This window comes from Pleurodeles waltl, chromosome 4_2 (genome assembly GCF_031143425.1).
Source record: "Pleurodeles waltl isolate 20211129_DDA chromosome 4_2, aPleWal1.hap1.20221129, whole genome shotgun sequence".
In the NCBI taxonomy this organism is placed as follows: Eukaryota; Metazoa; Chordata; class Amphibia; order Caudata; family Salamandridae; genus Pleurodeles; species Pleurodeles waltl.
This window is the reverse complement of record NC_090443.1, coordinates 1,046,654,152-1,046,673,700: the sequence shown is the minus strand read 5'-3', so window position 1 is coordinate 1,046,673,700 and position 19,549 is coordinate 1,046,654,152. Positions and strand designations below refer to the sequence as shown.

The following is a 19,549-nucleotide window of genomic DNA, read 5'->3' as shown; positions in this document are numbered from 1 at the left end:
AGCGGCCTCGTCCAGCACGGGTTCCCGCTGGGTAAAAGGTGTCCCTGTCTTGGGTAGAGAAACCTCTTCCTGAGGAAGTATAGGTTGTGGGAGGGCCGCGAGAGGCATTGCGGCCGGCCAGACGCCCTCGACTTCTGCCGGCCTTGGCAAAAATTTGCTGGTGGAACACCTTGTTCATGGACGTTTGTGCTTTGTCCAACGCTGTAAAGGTGTGAACAAATTTCCCCAGATCCTTGACGGACTTATCTCCGAAGAGGAGGCCGTCCGCCAAAGGGCCTGGTTCCGCTGTGGCTAGCTCTGTTAGTTTGGGATCTATGCGAATTAGGATGGACTTCCTTCTTTCAGAGGAGAGGGCACAATTCGTGTTCCCGAGCATACATAATGCTTGCTGTGCCCAACCTGCCAAGGTGTCTGGGTTGATGACCGTGCCGGATTCCTTAGCTGATACCGCCAGGTCTAGGATTTTGCAGAGGGGCCCTGTCATGTCGAGGAGTTTGTCCTGGCACATTTTCCAGGACCTGGCGATGCCTTTTTTCAGGTCCTTGGAGGACCTCTTAATGAAGGTGGCAAGGTTAGGGTCCAATTCGGGTGTGAGGGTCACCTTATGTGGAATGTCTGGGCAGGGACATTCGGACTTCAGTCTGCCATGTACGTCCTTGTCCATGGGTTTCCTGAGTCGAGAATAAACGTAATCTGAGACCGCAGGAAGTGGCGTCCAGTCTGAGGATCTTGGGTGTACTATGGCCTCAGGGTCAAAATCAAGGGAAGAAGGGGGAGGAACCTCACAAGTCGGGGTGGAGGCTGAAGGGGAATGTCTTTGGCGTTTGGGCAGGGGAGAGTCTTCGTCAGAGCCAGAGAGTGAAGTGTGAGAATTGTCTGACTGAATGTCGAGAGGAGGGGGTAAAACTTGGGTGCTGGTAGAGGGTCGGGCATAGTATTCGTGATCTGAGCCCAAGGACTGTGACAATCGGGCTAAGGGAGCTGCGTGGGGCCAATTGGATGAACGAGAATCTTGGCCGTCCATCAGGGGAGCTGAGGGCCCCGGGGTAGGCTGACCGTAGGGAGGGACCGTCAGGGCACAACGTTTCAATTGCTGAGCAGTTGGCTGCAGGGCCACCGCAAGGGCTCTATTAACAGACTGTGCCACTAAAGCGTCCAAAGCATGGGCAATATCCTCCGCCAACTGCAGGTCTTCCTGCTCCTGATAGCTAGCTGGCTGCTCATTAAACTGCTTCTCTGCCATGGTCAGACCCTGGAATCTAGCTATTATTATGCCCTTGATGAGAATCGCCTCAATAATCTATGGGTCTGCGCAAGTAATAGGGGGGGGGGAACCCTGATACACTATGCCGCTCTGGAGGCTGTCCAAATACCAATCTGTGGCCAAGCAGGTGTTACAGCGAAACAAAACCCCCTCAGGAATAATCCTGTAATGGCCAATTTGCAACCCAGGCTAATGGGCGTAAGAGGGGCGTCCAATTCTCCTTTGGGAGCTGACTCAAAGATCGCCGAGTCAAGCGTGGGCTCACAGTCACTATACATTCAGTGAAACTGACCCGCGGCGCCTTGCGCGCGGGCAGCAAGCCAAAGGAAGGACCAATAATATTATTGGCGCCGAAACGCCGCGCTCCTCGGCCTCCAGGCACCCCACCAGGTGCCTAAAAAAACCTGCGGCAATGTTCCTGGAGGAGCACGGGACAAGACACTAGCACTCGCGTCCCACGATGCTCCGATCGGCAAAAACGCCGAATACAACAATGAAATAATAGACACAGAGATTAAAAGAAAACAATTGCACTTATCTGAAGCGAAAGCAGCAAAGAAAGAGGACGCGTTATGGTTCCTTGCTGCTTATATAGTTGGAGACATCGGGACTGACGTGCGGGAAGTGATGTCAGCTCAGGGTTCTGGGATTTGTAGTTTTTTTGTTTAACATGTTATTGATTGGCTGCTGTCATTGGTTACGTTAATAAACAGCGAAGAAGGAGAAGCATAATACGAGCCTCCGGTCCTGCCATAGAACTGTGGATTTTTCTACATGGCAGCATCCCAAAGTCCATGCCTCTCTCATCCCTCCACATGATCGGAGGAGCAATGCTCTTTCTCCTCGGTTCTGTGCTGGAAGCTCACCTCAGGAGGGGTAAGCCTTGCGCGCTGACTTCATCAGACGCCATGGGGTGGTCGGGGGGGGGGGGGGAAGGGGAAGCGATTCCTCTTCCATCCCTGCTTTGGGGACACCGAGGCACGGCTCACGGGGATAGCGCTCCCCCCATGAGCCGGTCCAAGGACTTAACGATTACGTCCTTGGCACCTCAGCACCACAGCCAAGGACGCAACTGTTACATCCTTGGCTGCGAAGGGGTTAAAAATGTGTTCTGATTGGCTGCTGTGATTTTATACTTACAATAAACAGCAAAGTAATGAGGGCAGTTTAGCTCCGCCCACGCGGAGCAGCAGGTTGGGGGGGGGGGGGCAGACAGCCCCGCCCCAGAGGGACGGTTTGTGAAGAGGTAGTACCGCCATGTCCTGGTCGGTGCAGTCCCACCCGCCCCGCGGGGGTGGGTCAGGATGCTGCGCCCCGCGGGGGTGGGTCAGGATGCTGCGCCCCGCGGGGGTGGGTCAGGATGCTGCGCCCCGCGGAGGTGGGTCAGGATGCTGCGGGGGTGGGTCACGATGCTGCGCCCCGCGGGGGTGGGTCAGGATGCTGCGCCCCGCGGGGGCGGGTCAGGATGCTGCGCCCCGCGGGGGTGGGTCTGGATGCTGCGGGGGTGGGTCAGGATGCTGCGCCCCGCGGGGGTGGGTCAGGATGCTGCGCCCCGCGGGGGTGGGTCTGGATGCTGCGCCCCGCGGGGGTGGGTCAGGATGCTGCGCCCCGCGGGGGTGGGTCAGGATGCTGCGCCCCGCGGGGGTGGGTCAGGATGCTGCGCCCCGCGGGGGTGGGTCACGATGCTGCGCCCCGCGGGGGTGGGTCAGGATGCTGCGCCCCGCGGGGGTGGGTCACGATGCTGCGCCCCGCGGAGCGCCGGGTGATGACGTGCCATTTGACCCCGCCCCGCGAAGCAGCCGGGAGCCTTCACTGGAGTGACTGGGAGGGTGGACGGATCACGTCACGTGACGCCCACTGATGGTGCTCACGTCAGGGCGGCGTTCACAGGGCGGGCGCGCGTGACGTTCGTACAGGCCGGGTGGACGTACTGCGAGCAGAGGCCGCGCGAGGTGACGTGCCCTAACGCGATGTACGGCCCGGGTGGCTCTAGTCGGCGGCGCGTCAGTCCCCTCAGCGCTGCGCGCTCCCGAATGAACGGAAGAGGGAGACCGGAGAGCCCGGTACGGACAGCTGTCGGTGAGTGCCCCCGGCCCCCTCGCTGGGCCTCCACACCCAGCGCGGCAGAGGGAGAGCAGCAGCCCCGGTCAGAGGCTGGGGTAATGTGACCCCCCACCTCCGGTCCCTGGCGGGCCCTGGGCCCCGCCCAGTGTCGGGGGCTCCCACCAGGAGTCTAAGAGCCCTCCTTCCTGACTGACGACGGGGGTGAGGGCTCTTGTGGGGATCCACTCCACCCCCCGCTCTGCGGCGCCTAGAAGCCTCATAGCACTCAGTCTGCAGCGCCTAGAAGCCTCCCAGCACTCAATCTGCAGCAGCTCCCTTCATGAGTGTCACTGGAGCTCTCCCGGCCTCCTCCCTGTCTGCAGCTCTCACACACCCCTCCCTCTCTCTATACCTCTCACAGACCCCTCACTATCTGCAGCTCTCACAGACCCCTCAGCCCCTGAGCAGCTCTCACAGACCCCTCACTCCCTCAGCAACTCTCACAGACCCCTCACTCCCTCAGCAACTCTCACAGACCCCTCCCTCCCTCTATACCTCTCACAGACCCCTCAGCAGCTCTCACACACCCCTCGCTCCCTCAGCAGCTCTCACACACCCCTCACTATCTGCAACTCTCACAGACCCCTCACCCCCGGAGCAGCTCTCACAGACCCCTCAGCAACTCTCACAGACCCCTCAGCAACTCTCACAGACCCCTCAGCAACTCTCACAGACCCCTCAGCAACTCTCACAGACCCCTCAGCAACTCTCACAGACCCCTCACCCCCGGAGCAGCTCTCACAGACCCCTCAGCAACTCTCACAGACCCCTCAGCAACTCTCACAGACCCCTCAGCAACTCTCACAGACCCCTCACTCCCTCAGCAACTCTCACAGACCCCTCACTCCCTCAGCAGCTCTCACAGACCCCTCGCTCCCTCAGCAGCTCTCACAGACCCCTCGCTCCCTCAGCAGCTCTCACAGACCCCTCACTCCCTCAGCAGCTCTCACAGACCCCTCACTCCCTCAGCAACTCTCACAGACCCCTCACTCCCTCTATACCTCTCACAGACCCCTCACTATCTGCAGCTCTCACAGACCCCTCACCCCCTCAGCAGCTCTCATAGACCCCTCACTCCCTCAGCAACTCTCACAGACCCCTCACTCCCTCAGCAACTCTCACAGACCCCTCACTCCCTCAGCAACTCACAGACCCCTCAGCAACTCTCACAGACCCCTCAGCAACTCTCACAGACCCCTCAGCAACTCTCACAGACCCCTCACTCCCTCAGCAACTCTCACAGACCCCTCACTCCCTCAGCAACTCTCACAGACCCCTCACTCCCTCAGCAACTCTCACAGACCCCTCACTCCCTCAGCAACTCTCACAGACCCCTCACTCCCTCAGCAACTCTCACAGACCCCTCACTCCCTCTATACCTCTCACAGACCCCTCACTATCTGCAGCTCTCACAGACCCCTCACCCCCTGAGCAGCTCTCACAGACCCCTCACCCCCTGAGCAGCTCTCACAGACCCCTCACTCCCTCAGCAACTCTCACAGACCCCTCACTCCCTCAGCAACTCTCACAGACCCCTCACTCCCTCAGCAACTCTCACAGACCCCTCACTCCCTCTATAGCTCTCACAGACCCCTCACCCCCTGAGCAGCTCTCATAGACCACTCACTCCCTCAGCAACTCTCACAGACCCCTCAACCCCTGAGCAACTCTCACAGACCCCTCACCCCCTGAGCAACTCTCACAGACCCCTCACTCCCTCAGCAACTCTCACAGACCCCTCACTCCCTCAGCAACTCTCACAGACCCCTCACTCCCTCAGCAACTCTCACAGACCCCTCACTCCCTCAGCAACTCTCACAGACCCCTCACTCCCTCAGCAACTCTCACAGACCCCTCACTCCCTCAGCAACTCTCACAGACCCCTCACTCCCTCAGCAACTCACAGACCCCTCACTCCCTCAGCAACTCTCACAGACCCCTCACTCCCTCAGCAACTCTCACAGACCCCTCACTATCTGCAGCTCTCATAGACCCCTCACTCCCTCAGCAACTCTCACAGACCCCTCACTATCTGCAGCTCTCACAGACCCCTCACCCCCTGAGCAGCTCTCACAGACCCCTCACCCCCTGAGCAGCTCTCACAGACCCCTCACTCCCTCAGCAACTCTCATAGACCCCTCACTCCCTCAGCAACTCTCACAGACCCCTCCCTCCCTCAGCAACTCTCACAGACCCCTCCCTCCCTCAGCAACTCTCACAGACCCCTCCCTCCCTCAGCAACTCTCACAGACCCCTCCCTCCCTCAGCAACTCTCACAGACCCCTCCCTCCCTCAGCAACTCTCACAGACCCCTCCCTCCCTCAGCAACTCTCACAGACCCCTCCCTCCCTCAGCAACTCTCACAGACCCCTCCCTCCCTCAGCAACTCTCACAGACCCCTCCCTCCCTCAGCAACTCTCACAGACCCCTCCCTCCCTCAGCAACTCTCACAGACCCCTCCCTCCCTCAGCAACTCTCACAGACCCCTCCCTCCCTCAGCAACTCTCACAGACCCCTCCCTCCCTCAGCAACTCTCACAGACCCCTCACTATCTGCAGCTCTCACAGACCCCTCACCCCCTGAGCAGCTCACACACCCCTCAGCAGCTCTCACACACCCCTCGCTCCCTCAGCAGCTCTCACACACCCCTCGCTCCCTCAGCAGCTCTCACACACCTCTCGCTCCCTCAGCAGCTCTCACACACCCCTCACTATCTGCAACTCTCACAGAACCCTCACCCCCTGAGCAGCTCTCACAGACCCCTCAGCAACTCTCACAGACCCCTCAGCAACTCTCACAGACCCCTCAGCAACTCTCACAGACCCCTCAGCAACTCTCTCAGACCCCTCAGCAACTCTCACAGACCCCTCAGCAACTCTCACAGACCCCTCAGCAACTCTCACAGACCCCTCAGCAACTCTCACAGACCCCTCAGCAACTCTCACAGACCCCTCGCTCCCTCAGCAACTCTCACAGACCCCTCGCTCCCTCAGCAACTCTCACAGACCCCTCGCTCCCTCAGCAACTCTCACAGACCCCTCGCTCCCTCAGCAACTCTCACAGACCCCTCGCTCCCTCAGCAACTCTCACAGACCCCTCGCTCCCTCAGCAACTCTCACAGACCCCTCGCTCCCTCAGCAGCTCTCACAGACCCCTCACTGTCTGCAACTCTCACAGACCCCCCACCCCTTCAGCAGCTCACAGACCCCTCAGCAACTCTCACAGACCCCTCAGCAACTCTCACAGACCCCTCAGCAACTCTCACAGACCCCTCAGCAACTCTCACAGACCCCTCAGCAACTCTCACAGACCCCTCAGCAACTCTCACAGACCCCTCAGCAACTCTCACAGACCCCTCAGCAACTCTCACAGACCCCTCAGCAACTCTCACAGACCCCTCAGCAACTCTCACAGACCCCTCAGCAACTCTCACAGACCCCTCAGCAACTCTCACAGACCCCTCAGCAACTCTCACAGACCCCTCACTCCCTCAACAACTCACAGACCCCTCACTCCCTCAGCAACTCACAGACCCCTCACTCCCTCAGCAACTCTCACAGACCCCTCACTATCTGCAGCTCTCACAGACCCCTCACTATCTGCAGCTCTCACACACCCCTCGCTCCCTCAGCAGCTCTCACACACCCCTCGCTCCCTCAGCAGCTCTCACAGACCCCTCACCCCCTGAGCAGCTCTCACAGACCCCTCAGCAACTCTCACAGACCCCTCCCCCTCAGCAACTCTCACAGACCCCTCCCCCTCAGCAACTCTCACAGACCCCTCCCCCTCAGCAACTCTCACAGACCCCTCCCCAACTCTCACAGACCCCTCACTCCCTCAGCAACTCTCACAGACCCCTCACTCCCTCAGCAACTCTCACAGACCCCTCACTCCCTCAGCAACTCTCACAGACCGCTCACTCCTCCGTAACTCTCACAGACCCATCACTATCTGCAGCTCTCACAGACCCATCACTATCTGCAGCTCTCACAGACCCCTCACTCCCTCCGTAACTCTCACAGACCTCCTCAGCGACTCTCACAGACCCCTCACTCCCTCCGTAACTCTCACAGACCCCTCAGTGACTCTCACAGACCCCTCACTCCCTCCGTAACTCTCACAGACCCCTCCCTCTATACCTCTCACAGACCCCTCACTATCTGCAGCTCTCACAGACCCCTCACCCCCTGAGCAGCTCTCACACACCCCTCGCTCTCTCCATACCTCTCACAGACCCCTCACTATCTGCAACACTCACAGACCCCTCACCCCCTGAGCAGCTCTCACAGACCCCTCAGCAACTCTCACAGACCCTCCCCCTCAGCAACTCTCGCACACCCCTCCCTCTCTCTATACCTCTCACAGACCCCTCATGTAAAGAAATGGCTCCCTGTTGCAGTTACCCCCCACTTTTTGCCTGATACTGATGCTGACTTGACTGAGAAGTGTGCTGGGACCCTGCTAACCAGGCCCCAGCACCAGTGTTCTTTCACCTAAAATGTACCATTGTATCCACAATTGGCAGACCCTGGCATCCAGATAAGTCCCTTGTAACTGGTACTTCTAGTACCAAGGGCCCTGATGCCAAGGAAGGTCTCTAAGGGCTGCAGCATGTCTTATGCCACCCTGGAGACCTCTCACTCAGCACAGACACACTGCTTGCCAGCTTGTGTGTGCTAGTGAGAACAAAACGAGTAAGTCGACATGGCACTCCCCTCAGGGTGCCATGCCAGCCTCTCACTGCCTATGCAGTATAGGTAAGACACCCCTCTAGCAGGCCTTACAGCCCTAAGGCAGGGTGCACTATACCATAGGTGAGGGTACCAGTGCATGAGCATGGTACCCCTACAGTGTCTAAACAAAACCTTAGACATTGTAAGTGCAGGGTGGCCATAAGAGTATATGGTCTGGGAGTTTGTCAAACACGAACTCCACAGCACCATAATGGCTACACTGAAAACTGGGAAGTTTGGTATCAAACTTCTCAGCACAATAAATGCACACTGATGCCAGTGTACATTTTATTGTAAAATACACCACAGAGGGCACCTTAGAGGTGCCCCCTGAAACTTAACCGACTGTCTGTGTAGGCTGACTAGTTCCAGCAGCCTGGCACACTAGAGACATGTTGCTGGCCCCATGGGGAGAGTGCCTTTGTCACTCTGAGGCCAGTAACAAAGCCTGCACTGGGTGGAGATGCTAACACCTCCCCCAGGCAGGAGCTGTGACACCTGGCGGTGAGCCTCAAAGGCTCACCCCTTTGTCACAGCCCAGCAGGGCACTCCAGCTTAGTGGAGTTGCCCGCCCCCTCCGGCCACGGCCCCCACTTTTGGCGGCAAGGCTGGAGGGAACAAAGAAAGCAACAAGGAGGAGTCACTGGCCAGTCAGGACAGCCCCTAAGGTGTCCTGAGCTGAGGTGACTCTGACTTTTAGAAATCCTCCATCTTGCAGATGGAGGATTCCCCCAATAGGGTTAGGATTGTGACCCCCTCCCCTTGGGAGGAGGCACAAAGAGGGTGTACCCACCCTCAGGGCTAGTAGCCATTGGCTACTAACCCCCCAGACCTAAACACGCCCTTAAATTTAGTATTTAAGGGCTACCCTGAACCCTAGAAAATTAGATTCCTGCAACTACAAGAAGAAGGACTGCCTAGCTGAAAAACCCCTGCAGAGGAAGACCAGAAGACGACAACTGCCTTGGCTCCAGAAACTCACCGGCCTGTCTCCTGCCTTCCAAAGATCCTGCTCCAGCGACGCCTTCCAAAGGGACCAGCGACCTCGACATCCTCTGAGGACTGCCCCTGCTTCGAAAAGACAAGAAACTCCCGAGGACAGCGGACCTGCTCCAAGAAAGGCTGCAACTTTGTTTCCAGCAGCCTTGAAAGAACCCTGCAAGCTCCCCGCAAGAAGCGTGAGACTTGCAACACTGCACCCGGCGACCCCGACTCGGCTGGTGGAGATCCGACACCTCAGGAGGGACCCCAGGACTACTCTGATACTGTGAGTACCAAAACCTGAGCCCCCACAGCGCCGCCTGCAGAGGGAATCCCGAGGCTTCCCCTGACCGCGACTCTTTGAATCCAAAGTCCCGACGCCTGGGAGAGACCCTGCACCCGCAGCCCCCAGGACCTGAAGGACCGGACTTTCACTGGAGAAGTGACCCCCAGGAGTCCCTCTCCCTTGTCCAAGTGGAGGTTTCCCCGAGGAACCCCCCCCTTGCCTGCCTGCAGCGCTGAAGAGATCCCGAGATCTCTCATAGACTAACATTGCGAACCCAACGCCTGTTTCTACACTGCACCCGGCCGCCCCCGCGCCGCTGAGGGTGAAATTTCTGTGTGGGCTTGTGTCCCCCCCGGTGCCCTACAAAACCCCTCTGGTCTGCCCTCCGAAGACGCGGGTACTTACCTGCAAGCAGACCGGAACCGGGGCACCCCCTTCTCTCCATTCTAGCCTATGTGTTTTGGGCACCACTTTGAACTCTGCACCTGACCGGCCCTGAGCTGCTGGTGTGGTGACTTTGGGGTTGCTCTGAACCCCCAACGGTGGGCTACCTTGGACCAAGAACTGAACCCTGTAAGTGTCCTACTTACCTGGTAAAACTAACAAAAACTTACCTCCCCCAGGAACTGTGAAAATTGCACTGTGTCCACTTTTAAAACAGCTATTTGTCAATAACTTGAAAAGTATACATGCAATTTTTATGATTTAAAGTTCCTAAAGTACTTACCTGCAATACCTTTCGAATGAGATATTACATGTAGAATTTGAACCTGTGGTTCTTAAAATAAACTAAGAAAATATATTTTTCTATACAAAAACCTATTGGCTGGATTTGTCTCTGAGTGTGTGTACCTCATTTATTGTCTATGTGTATGTACAACAAATGCTTAACACTACTCCTTGGATAAGCCTACTGCTCGACCACACTACCACAAAATAGAGCATTAGTATTATCTATTTTTACCACTATTTTACCTCTAAGGGGAACCCTTGGACTCTTGTGCATGCTATTCCTTACTTTGAAATAGCACATACAGAGCCAACTTCCTACATTGGTGGATCAGCGGTGGGGTACAAGACTTTGCATTTGCTGGACTACTCAGCCAATACCTGATCACACGACAAATTCCAAAATTGTCATTAGAAATTGATTTTTGCAATTTGAAAAGTTTTCTAAATTCTTAAAAGACCTGCTAGGGCCTTGTGTTAGATCCTGTTTAGCATTTCTTTTAGAGTTTAAAAGTTTGAATTAGATTCTAGAACCAGTTGTAGATTCTTAAAAAGTATTCCAACTTTTAGAAGCAAAATGTCTAGCACAGATGTGACTGTGGTGGAACTCGACACCACACCTTACCTCCATCTTAAAATGAGGGAGCTAAGGTCACTCTGTAAAATAAAGAAAATAACAATGGGCCCCAAACCTACCAAAATACAGCTCCAGGAGCTTTTGGCAGAGTTTGAAAAGGCCAACCCCTCTGAGGGTGGCAACTCAGAGGAAGAGGATAGTGACTTGGAGGAAAATTCCCCCCTACCAGTCCTATCTAGGGAGAACAGGGTCCCTCAAACCCTAACTCCAAAAATAATAGTCAGAGATGCTGGTTCCCTCACAGGAGAGACCAACACCTCTGAAATCACTGAGGATAACTCCAGTGAAGATGACCCCCTGTTAGCCAGAATGGTCAAAAGATTGGCTTTGGAAAAGCAGCTCCTAGCCATAGAAAGGGAAAGAAAAGAGATGGGCCTAGGTCCCATCGATGGTGGCAGCAACTTAAATAGGGTCAGAGATTCTCCTGACACCCTAAAAATCCCCAAAGGGATTGTAACAAAATATGAAGATGGTGATGACATCACCAAATGGTTCACAGCTTTTGAGAGGGCTTGTGTAACCAGAAAAGTAAACAGATCTCACTGGGGTGCTCTCCTTTGGGAAATGTTCACTGGAAAGTGTAGGGATAGACTCCTCACACTCTCTGGAAAAGATGCAGAATCTTATGACCTCATGAAGGGTACCCTGATTGAGGGCTTTGGATTCTCCACTGAGGAGTATAGAATTAGATTCAGGGGGGCTCAAAAATCCTCGAGCCAGACCTGGGTTGATTTTGTAGACTACTCAGTAAAAACACTAGATGGTTGGTTAACTGGAAATGAAGTGTGTGACTATGTTGGGCTTTATAATTTGTTTATGAAAGAACACATTTTAAGTAACTGCTTCAATGAAAAGTTGCATCAGTATCTGGTAGACCTAGGTCCAATTTCTCCCCAAGAATTGGGAAAGAAGGCAGACCACTGGGTCAAGACTAGGGTAACCAAAACTTCCACTGGGGGTGACCAAAAGAAAGGGGTTACAAAAACTCCCCAGGAGAAAGTGGGTGACACTAGAAACAAAGAAAAAGAGTCCTCTGTAGGCCCCCAAAAACCAGAACAGGTGGGTGGGCCCCAAGACACAACCCAAAACAAAGGTGGGTACCAGGGTAAGAACTGGGATGCCACTAAGGCATGGTGCCACAACTGTAAACAGTCTGGGCACCACACCAAGGACACTTCTTGTCCCAAAAACAAACCCCAGAACAAAATTCCAGGGGTAACCAGTGTAGCCATTGGAGATGACTCCTCAGATGAGGAGGTCTTCATAGCTTTCAACTGGAAAATGGGCCCAACAGGTGAGTTGGAGATTCCAGAGGGAAGTAGACACTTCCACCACCTACAGGTGAATGGAATCCCAGCCACTGCCCTGAGAGACACTTGTGCCAGTCACACTATTGTGCATGACAGGCTGGTGCTCTCAAACCAGTACATCCCAGGTGAGATGGCCAGAGTAAGAGTTAGCCCAGACAGGGTCACTAATAGGCCTGTGGCTCTTGTGCCCATAGAAGTGGGTGGAACTTTTAGCTGGAGAAGGGTGGTAGTCAGTACAGACCTCCCCCTTGATTGTCTCCTTGGAAATGACTACCCAGAGGTTAGTCAGAGCCTAAGAGAAGAACTGGTCCAGGGCCAGTCCTCTCCCAAGGATTCTGGAGTGCCTGCCTCTGCAGTAAATGCAAGTAGGCCCCAGAAGAAAAAGAAAAGGAAACAGAGTAGGAAAGGTGGACAACCTTTAGCCAAGGTTCCAGCAAGCCAAAGAGATTCTGCTCCAGTAGGGGAGAACTCCAAAAATGGCTCTGATAAAGTCCAGCCTGACCCACAAGAAGTCCTGGCTAGTCAGGCAACTGTTAAGCCTGAGTGGGTGGCTCCTCAGCTAACAGAAGAAAGAGTGGAAGAAGGGTGTTTACTACAAGATGTGGTAACCCCCCACTCTAATACAGCAGACAGGCACCCTGAACCCAAAGAAGCCTGTAACTTAGCCCCTTCCCTTGTAGGTGAAGAACTAAAGGTGTGGTTCTGGGCACTGACAGCTGTCAGTGGCCTCTGCTGGGTGTTAGCCTTTATGGCTGCACTATCCTTGGCATGGTGGTCTGACCCCATGCCAAATAACAAGTTAGGCCCCTTGACCCTGTTGGTCATGGTGGGGTTACTCCAGCTCTGGGTAACCTCTTTGGGTAAGCTAGGGGTGACCCTGGCTAAGATAAGATTAGCAGAGGTGGATACCTCTGACCTCAAAATAGAGAGAATGGGTGAAGACATAAAAAGCACAGACAAGAGGCAGTTCAGACTAGGTCCTATCACTGTGGAAGTGGGTCAGTTCCCCAGAGGGAATGACCTGAACAGGAGGATGTAAGGCAGAGTAGGCCCTGCAACAAACCAGCCATTTCCTCTACTCTTCCTCGCCTGACAGACTAGGAAGACTCTTCCAGCGTTGGCTGAGTCTCCTGGCCTGTGGGCTGGAGGGGGCTTGTGTAAAGAAATGGCTCCCTGTTGCAGTTACCCCCCACTTTTTGCCTGATACTGATGCTGACTTGACTGAGAAGTGTGCTGGGACCCTGCTAACCAGGCCCCAGCACCAGTGTTCTTTCACCTAAAATGTACCATTGTATCCACAATTGGCAGACCCTGGCATCCAGATAAGTCCCTTGTAACTGGTACTTCTAGTACCAAGGGCCCTGATGCCAAGGAAGGTCTCTAAGGGCTGCAGCATGTCTTATGCCACCCTGGAGACCTCTCACTCAGCACAGACACACTGCTTGCCAGCTTGTGTGTGCTAGTGAGAACAAAACGAGTAAGTCGACATGGCACTCCCCTCAGGGTGCCATGCCAGCCTCTCACTGCCTATGCAGTATAGGTAAGACACCCCTCTAGCAGGCCTTACAGCCCTAAGGCAGGGTGCACTATACCATAGGTGAGGGTACCAGTGCATGAGCATGGTACCCCTACAGTGTCTAAACAAAACCTTAGACATTGTAAGTGCAGGGTGGCCATAAGAGTATATGGTCTGGGAGTTTGTCAAACACGAACTCCACAGCACCATAATGGCTACACTGAAAACTGGGAAGTTTGGTATCAAACTTCTCAGCACAATAAATGCACACTGATGCCAGTGTACATTTTATTGTAAAATACACCACAGAGGGCACCTTAGAGGTGCCCCCTGAAACTTAACCGACTGTCTGTGTAGGCTGACTAGTTCCAGCAGCCTGCCACACTAGAGACATGTTGCTGGCCCCATGGGGAGAGTGCCTTTGTCACTCTGAGGCCAGTAACAAAGCCTGCACTGGGTGGAGATGCTAACACCTCCCCCAGGCAGGAGCTGTGACACCTGGCGGTGAGCCTCAAAGGCTCACCCCTTTGTCACAGCCCAGCAGGGCACTCCAGCTTAGTGGAGTTGCCCGCCCCCTCCGGCCACGGCCCCCACTTTTGGCGGCAAGGCTGGAGGGAACAAAGAAAGCAACAAGGAGGAGTCACTGGCCAGTCAGGACAGCCCCTAAGGTGTCCTGAGCTGAGGTGACTCTGACTTTTAGAAATCCTCCATCTTGCAGATGGAGGATTCCCCCAATAGGGTTAGGATTGTGACCCCCTCCCCTTGGGAGGAGGCACAAAGAGGGTGTACCCACCCTCAGGGCTAGTAGCCATTGGCTACTAACCCCCCAGACCTAAACACGCCCTTAAATTTAGTATTTAAGGGCTACCCTGAACCCTAGAAAATTAGATTCCTGCAACTACAAGAAGAAGGACTGCCTAGCTGAAAAACCCCTGCAGAGGAAGACCAGAAGACGACAACTGCCTTGGCTCCAGAAACTCACCGGCCTGTCTCCTGCCTTCCAAAGATCCTGCTCCAGCGACGCCTTCCAAAGGGACCAGCGACCTCGACATCCTCTGAGGACTGCCCCTGCTTCGAAAAGACAAGAAACTCCCGAGGACAGCGGACCTGCTCCAAGAAAGGCTGCAACTTTGTTTCCAGCAGCCTTGAAAGAACCCTGCAAGCTCCCCGCAAGAAGCGTGAGACTTGCAACACTGCACCCGGCGACCCCGACTCGGCTGGTGGAGATCCGACACCCCAGGACTACTCTGATACTGTGAGTACCAAAACCTGTCCCCCCTGAGCCCCCACAGCGCCGCCTGCAGAGGGAATCCCGAGGCTTCCCCTGACCGCGACTCTTTGAATCCAAAGTCCCGACGCCTGGGAGAGACCCTGCACCCGCAGCCCCCAGGACCTGAAGGACCGGACTTTCACTGGAGAAGTGACCCCCAGGAGTCCCTCTCCCTTGTCCAAGTGGAGGTTTCCCTGAGGAACCCCCCCCTTGCCTGCCTGCAGCGCTGAAGAGATCCCGAGATCTCTCATAGACTAACATTGCGAACCCGACGCCTGTTTCTACACTGCACCCGGCCGCCCCCGCGCCGCTGAGGGTGAAATTTCTGTGTGGGCTTGTGTCCCCCCCGATGCCCTACAAAACCCCTCTGGTCTGCCCTCCGAAGACGCGGGTACTTACCTGCAAGCAGACCGGAACCGGGGCACCCCCTTCTCTCCATTCTAGCCTATGTGTTTTGGGCACCACTTTGAACTCTGCACCTGACCGGCCCTGAGCTGCTGGTGTGGTGACTTTGGGGTTGCTCTGAACCCCCAACGGTGGGCTACCTTGGACCAAGAACTGAACCCTGTAAGTGTCCTACTTACCTGGTAAAACTAACACAAACTTACCTCCCCCAGGAACTGTGAAAATTGCACTGTGTCCACTTTTAAAACAGCTATTTGTCAATAACTTGAAAAGTATACATGCAATTTTTATGATTTAAAGTTCCTAAAGTACTTACCTGCAATACCTTTCGAATGAGATATTACATGTAGAATTTGAACCTGTGGTTCTTAAAATAAACTAAGAAAAGATATTTTTCTATACAAAAACCTATTGGCTGGATTTGTCTCTGAGTGTGTGTACCTCATTTATTGTCTATGTGTATGTACAACAAATGCTTAACACTACTCCTTGGATAAGCCTACTGCTCGACCACACTACCACAAAATAGAGCATTAGTATTATCTATTTTTACCACTATTTTACCTCTAAGGGGAACCCTTGGACTCTGTGCATGCTATTCCTTACTTTGAAATAGCACATACAGAGCCAACTTCCTACACCTCACTATCTGCAACTCTCACAGACCCCTCACCCCCTCAGCAGCTCTCACAGACCCCTCAGCAACTCTCACAGACCCCTCCCCCTCAGCAACTCTCACACACCCCTCCCTCTCTCTATACCTCTCACAGACCTCTCACTATCTGCAGCTCTCACAGACCCCTCGCTCCCTCAGCAGCTCTCACAGACCCCTCGCTCCCTCAGCAGCTCTCACAGACCCCTCGCTCCCTTAGCAGCTCTCACAGACCCCTCGCTCCCTCAGCAGCTCTCACAGACCCCTCACCCCCTCACCCCCTCTCACAGACCCCTCACCCCCTCTCACAGACCCCTCAGCAACTCTCACAGACCCCTCAGCAACTCTCACAGACCCCTCAGCAACTCTCACAGACCCCTCAGCAACTCTCACAGACCCCTCCCCCTCAGCAACTCTCACACACCCCTCTCTCTATACCTCTCACAGACCCCTCACTATCTGCAGCTCTCACAGACCCCTCTCCCCCTCTGCAGCTCTCAGACCCCTCTCCCCCTCTGCAGCTCTCAGACCCCTCTCCCCCTCTGCAGCTCTCACAGACCCCTCTCCCCCTCTGCAGCTCTCACAGACCCCTCACTATCTGCAGCTCTCACAGACCCCTCACTATCTGCAACTCTCACAGACCCCTCACTATCTGCAACTCTCACAGACCCCTCACTATCTGCAGCTCTCACAGACCCCTCACCCCCTGAGCAGCTCTCACAGACCCCTCGCTCCCTCAGCAGCTCTCACAGACCCCTCACTATCTGCAACTCTCACAGACCCCTCCCTCTCTCTATACCTCTCACAGACCCCTCACTATCTGCAGCTCTCACAGACCCCTCACCCCCTGAGCAGCTCTCACAGACCCCTCGCTCCCTCAGCAGCTCTCACAAACCCCTCAGCAACTCTCACAGACCCCTCCCCCTCTGCAACTCACACACCCCTCCCTCTCTCTATACCTCTCACAGACCCCTCACTATCTGCAACTCTCACAGACCCCTCAGCAGCTCTCACAGACCCCTCGCCCCCTCAGCAGCTCTCACAGACCCCTCGCCCCCTCAGCAGCTCTCACAGACCCCTCGCCCCCTCAGCAGCTCTCACAGACCCCTCGCCCCCTCAGCAGCTCTCTCAGACCCCTCGCCCCCTCAGCAGCTCTCACAGACCCCTCGCCCCCTCAGCGGCTCTCACAGCAGCTCTCACAGACCCCTCGCTCCCTCAGCAGCTCTCACAGACCCCTCGCCCCCTCAGCAGCTCTCACAGACCCCTCGCTCCCTCAGCAGCTCTCACAGACCCCTCGCTCCCTCAGCAGCTCTCACAGACCCCTCGCTCCCTCAGCAGCTCTCACAGACCCCTCGCTCCCTCAGCAGCTCTCACAGACCCCTCGCTCCCTCAGCAGCTCTCACAGACCCCTCGCTCCCTCAGCAGCTCTCACAGACCCCTCGCTCCCTCAGCAGCTCTCACAGACCCCTCGCTCCCTCAGCAGCTCTCACAGACCCCTCGCTCCCTCAGCAGCTCTCACAGACCCCTCGCTCCCTCAGCAGCTCTCACAGACCCCTCGCTCCCTCAGCAGCTCTCACAGACCCCTCGCTCCCTCAGCAGCTCTCACAGACCCCTCGCTCCCTCAGCAGCTCTCACAGACCCCTCGCTCCCTCAGCAGCTCTCACAGACCCCTCGCTCCCTCAGCAGCTCTCACAGACCCCTCGCTCCCTCAGCAGCTCTCACAGACCCCTCGCTCCCTCAGCAGCTCTCACAGACCCCTCGCTCCCTCAGCAGCTCTCACAGACCCCTCGCTCCCTCAGCAGCTCTCACAAACCCCTCGCTCCCTCAGCAGCTCTCACAGACCCCTCGCTCCCTCAGCAGCTCTCACAGACCCCTCGCTCCCTCAGCAGCTCTCACAGACCCCTCGCTCCCTCAGCAGCTCTCACAGACCCCTCGCTCCCTCAGCAGCTCTCACAGACCCCTCGCTCCCTCAGCAGCTCTCACAGACCCCTCGCTCCCTCAGCAGCTCTCACAGACCCCTCGCTCCCTCAGCAGCTCTCACAGACCCCTCGCTCCCTCAGCAGCTCTCACAGACCCCTCGCTCCCTCAGCAGCTCTCACAGACCCCTCGCTCCCTCAGCAGCTCTCACAGACCCCTCGCTCCCTCAGCAGCTCTCACAGACCCCTCGCTCCCTCAGCAGCTCTCACAGACCCCTCGCTCCCTCAGCAGCTCTCACAGACCCCTCGCTCCCTCAGCAGCTCTCACAGACCCCTCGCTCCCTCAGCAGCTCTCACAGACCCCTCGCTCCCTCAGCAGCTCTCACAGACCCCTCGCTCCCTCAGCAGCTCTCACAGACCCCTCGCTCCCTCAGCAGCTCTCACAGACCCCTCGCTCCCTCAGCAGCTCTCACAGACCCCTCGCTCCCTCAGCAACTCTCACAGACCCCTCGCCCCCTGAGCAGCTCACACACCCCTCGCTCCCTCAGCAGCTCTCACAGACCCCTCAGCAACTCTCACACACCCCTCCCCCTCAGCAACTCTCACACACCCCTCCCTCTCTCTATACCTCTCACAGACCCCTCACTATCTGCAACTCTCACAGACCCCTCACCCCCTCAGCAGCTCTCACAGACCCCTCCCTCTCTCTATACCTCTCACAGACCCCTCACTATCTGCAACTCTCACAGACCCCTCGCTCCCTCAGCAGCTCTCACAGACCCCTCGCTCCCTCAGCAGCTCTCACAGACCCCTCGCTCCCTCAGCAGCTCTCACAGACCCCTCAGCAACTCTCACACCCCTCCCCCTCAGCAACTCTCACACACCCCTCCCCAACTCTCACACACCCCTCCCTCTCTCTATACCTCTCACAGACCCCTCGCTCCCTCAGCAGCTCTCACAGACCCCTCGCTCGCTCAGCAGCTCTCACAGACCCCTCGCTCGCTCAGCAGCTCTCACAGACCCCTCGCTCGCTCAGCAGCTCTCACAGACCCCTCGCCCCCTCAGCAACTCTCACAGACCCCTCGCTCCCTCAGCAATGGTGATAGAGAACTGACGGTTCCGGCCCACACTTCACTATCATTGCATATACTTTGGTTTTGGAAATTGGCACTTTCCCTGCTATTTACTGACTTACTGAAGCTGCTCTCATAACAGTGAGTAGCTCAGGAGACCTGATGGAACTGGCCAGTGGCACAGCGCCTAGCGCCAGGAGCATTATTAAATGTCAGGCTTTTGATAATCAGGTCTTTTATCTGAATCCAAAGTGTTGTATTATTTACTACTTATTATTAATTATTGTAAGATTTTTCCAAAATCATTGTTCTGTACATTGATGCGATCCTTTTTTTGTGAGTTCCTGTGAAGTAATTTAAAGTCCACGTGATGCCACATTTCTGGTGGTACTCTGGTGCATCGGGTATGCAGTGTCTCTTCCACTGACGCTTAGGTTTTATTTATTGTTTTTGCATGGTTTGACAAGTGATTGACTATTGTTTGGATGCAAAGGTATTGCTTGCTTCCCTTTGTTCCCAATGTCTGAATGTACGTTTTAAAATAATGGAATCTGATCATTCGGTACATCATTTTTCAGATGCTACTTATTGCAAGAATGGTGAATTTGAAGGAGCTGGTGCCGTCTTTCAACTGTATCAACATTATCGTTACGAAGTATTTAAGTGAGCTCTTC

At 55.5% G+C, this 19,549-nt stretch overlaps 2 protein-coding genes across 2 annotated transcripts in view; both read left to right on the top strand.

Annotated features, from left to right (window-relative positions):
- Positions 1 to 3,059: 3,059 nt before the first annotated feature.
- Positions 3,060 to 19,549, top strand: part of VPS37C (VPS37C subunit of ESCRT-I) — an 81,467-nt gene continuing 64,977 nt past the window's right edge. Inside the window, exon 1 of the mRNA XM_069233034.1 lies at positions 3,060 to 3,343. The gene's annotated coding sequence lies outside the window, so the exon portion shown is untranslated. The remainder of the gene's footprint in view (positions 3,344 to 19,549) is intronic.
- LOC138294018 (putative uncharacterized protein ENSP00000383309) lies at positions 3,235 to 18,322 on the top strand. Its single transcript, XM_069233270.1, has 2 exons — positions 3,235 to 3,343; positions 16,695 to 18,322. The coding sequence occupies exons 1-2, from the start codon at positions 3,235 to 3,237 to the stop codon at positions 18,320 to 18,322; spliced, it is 1,737 nt and encodes a 578-aa protein (XP_069089371.1).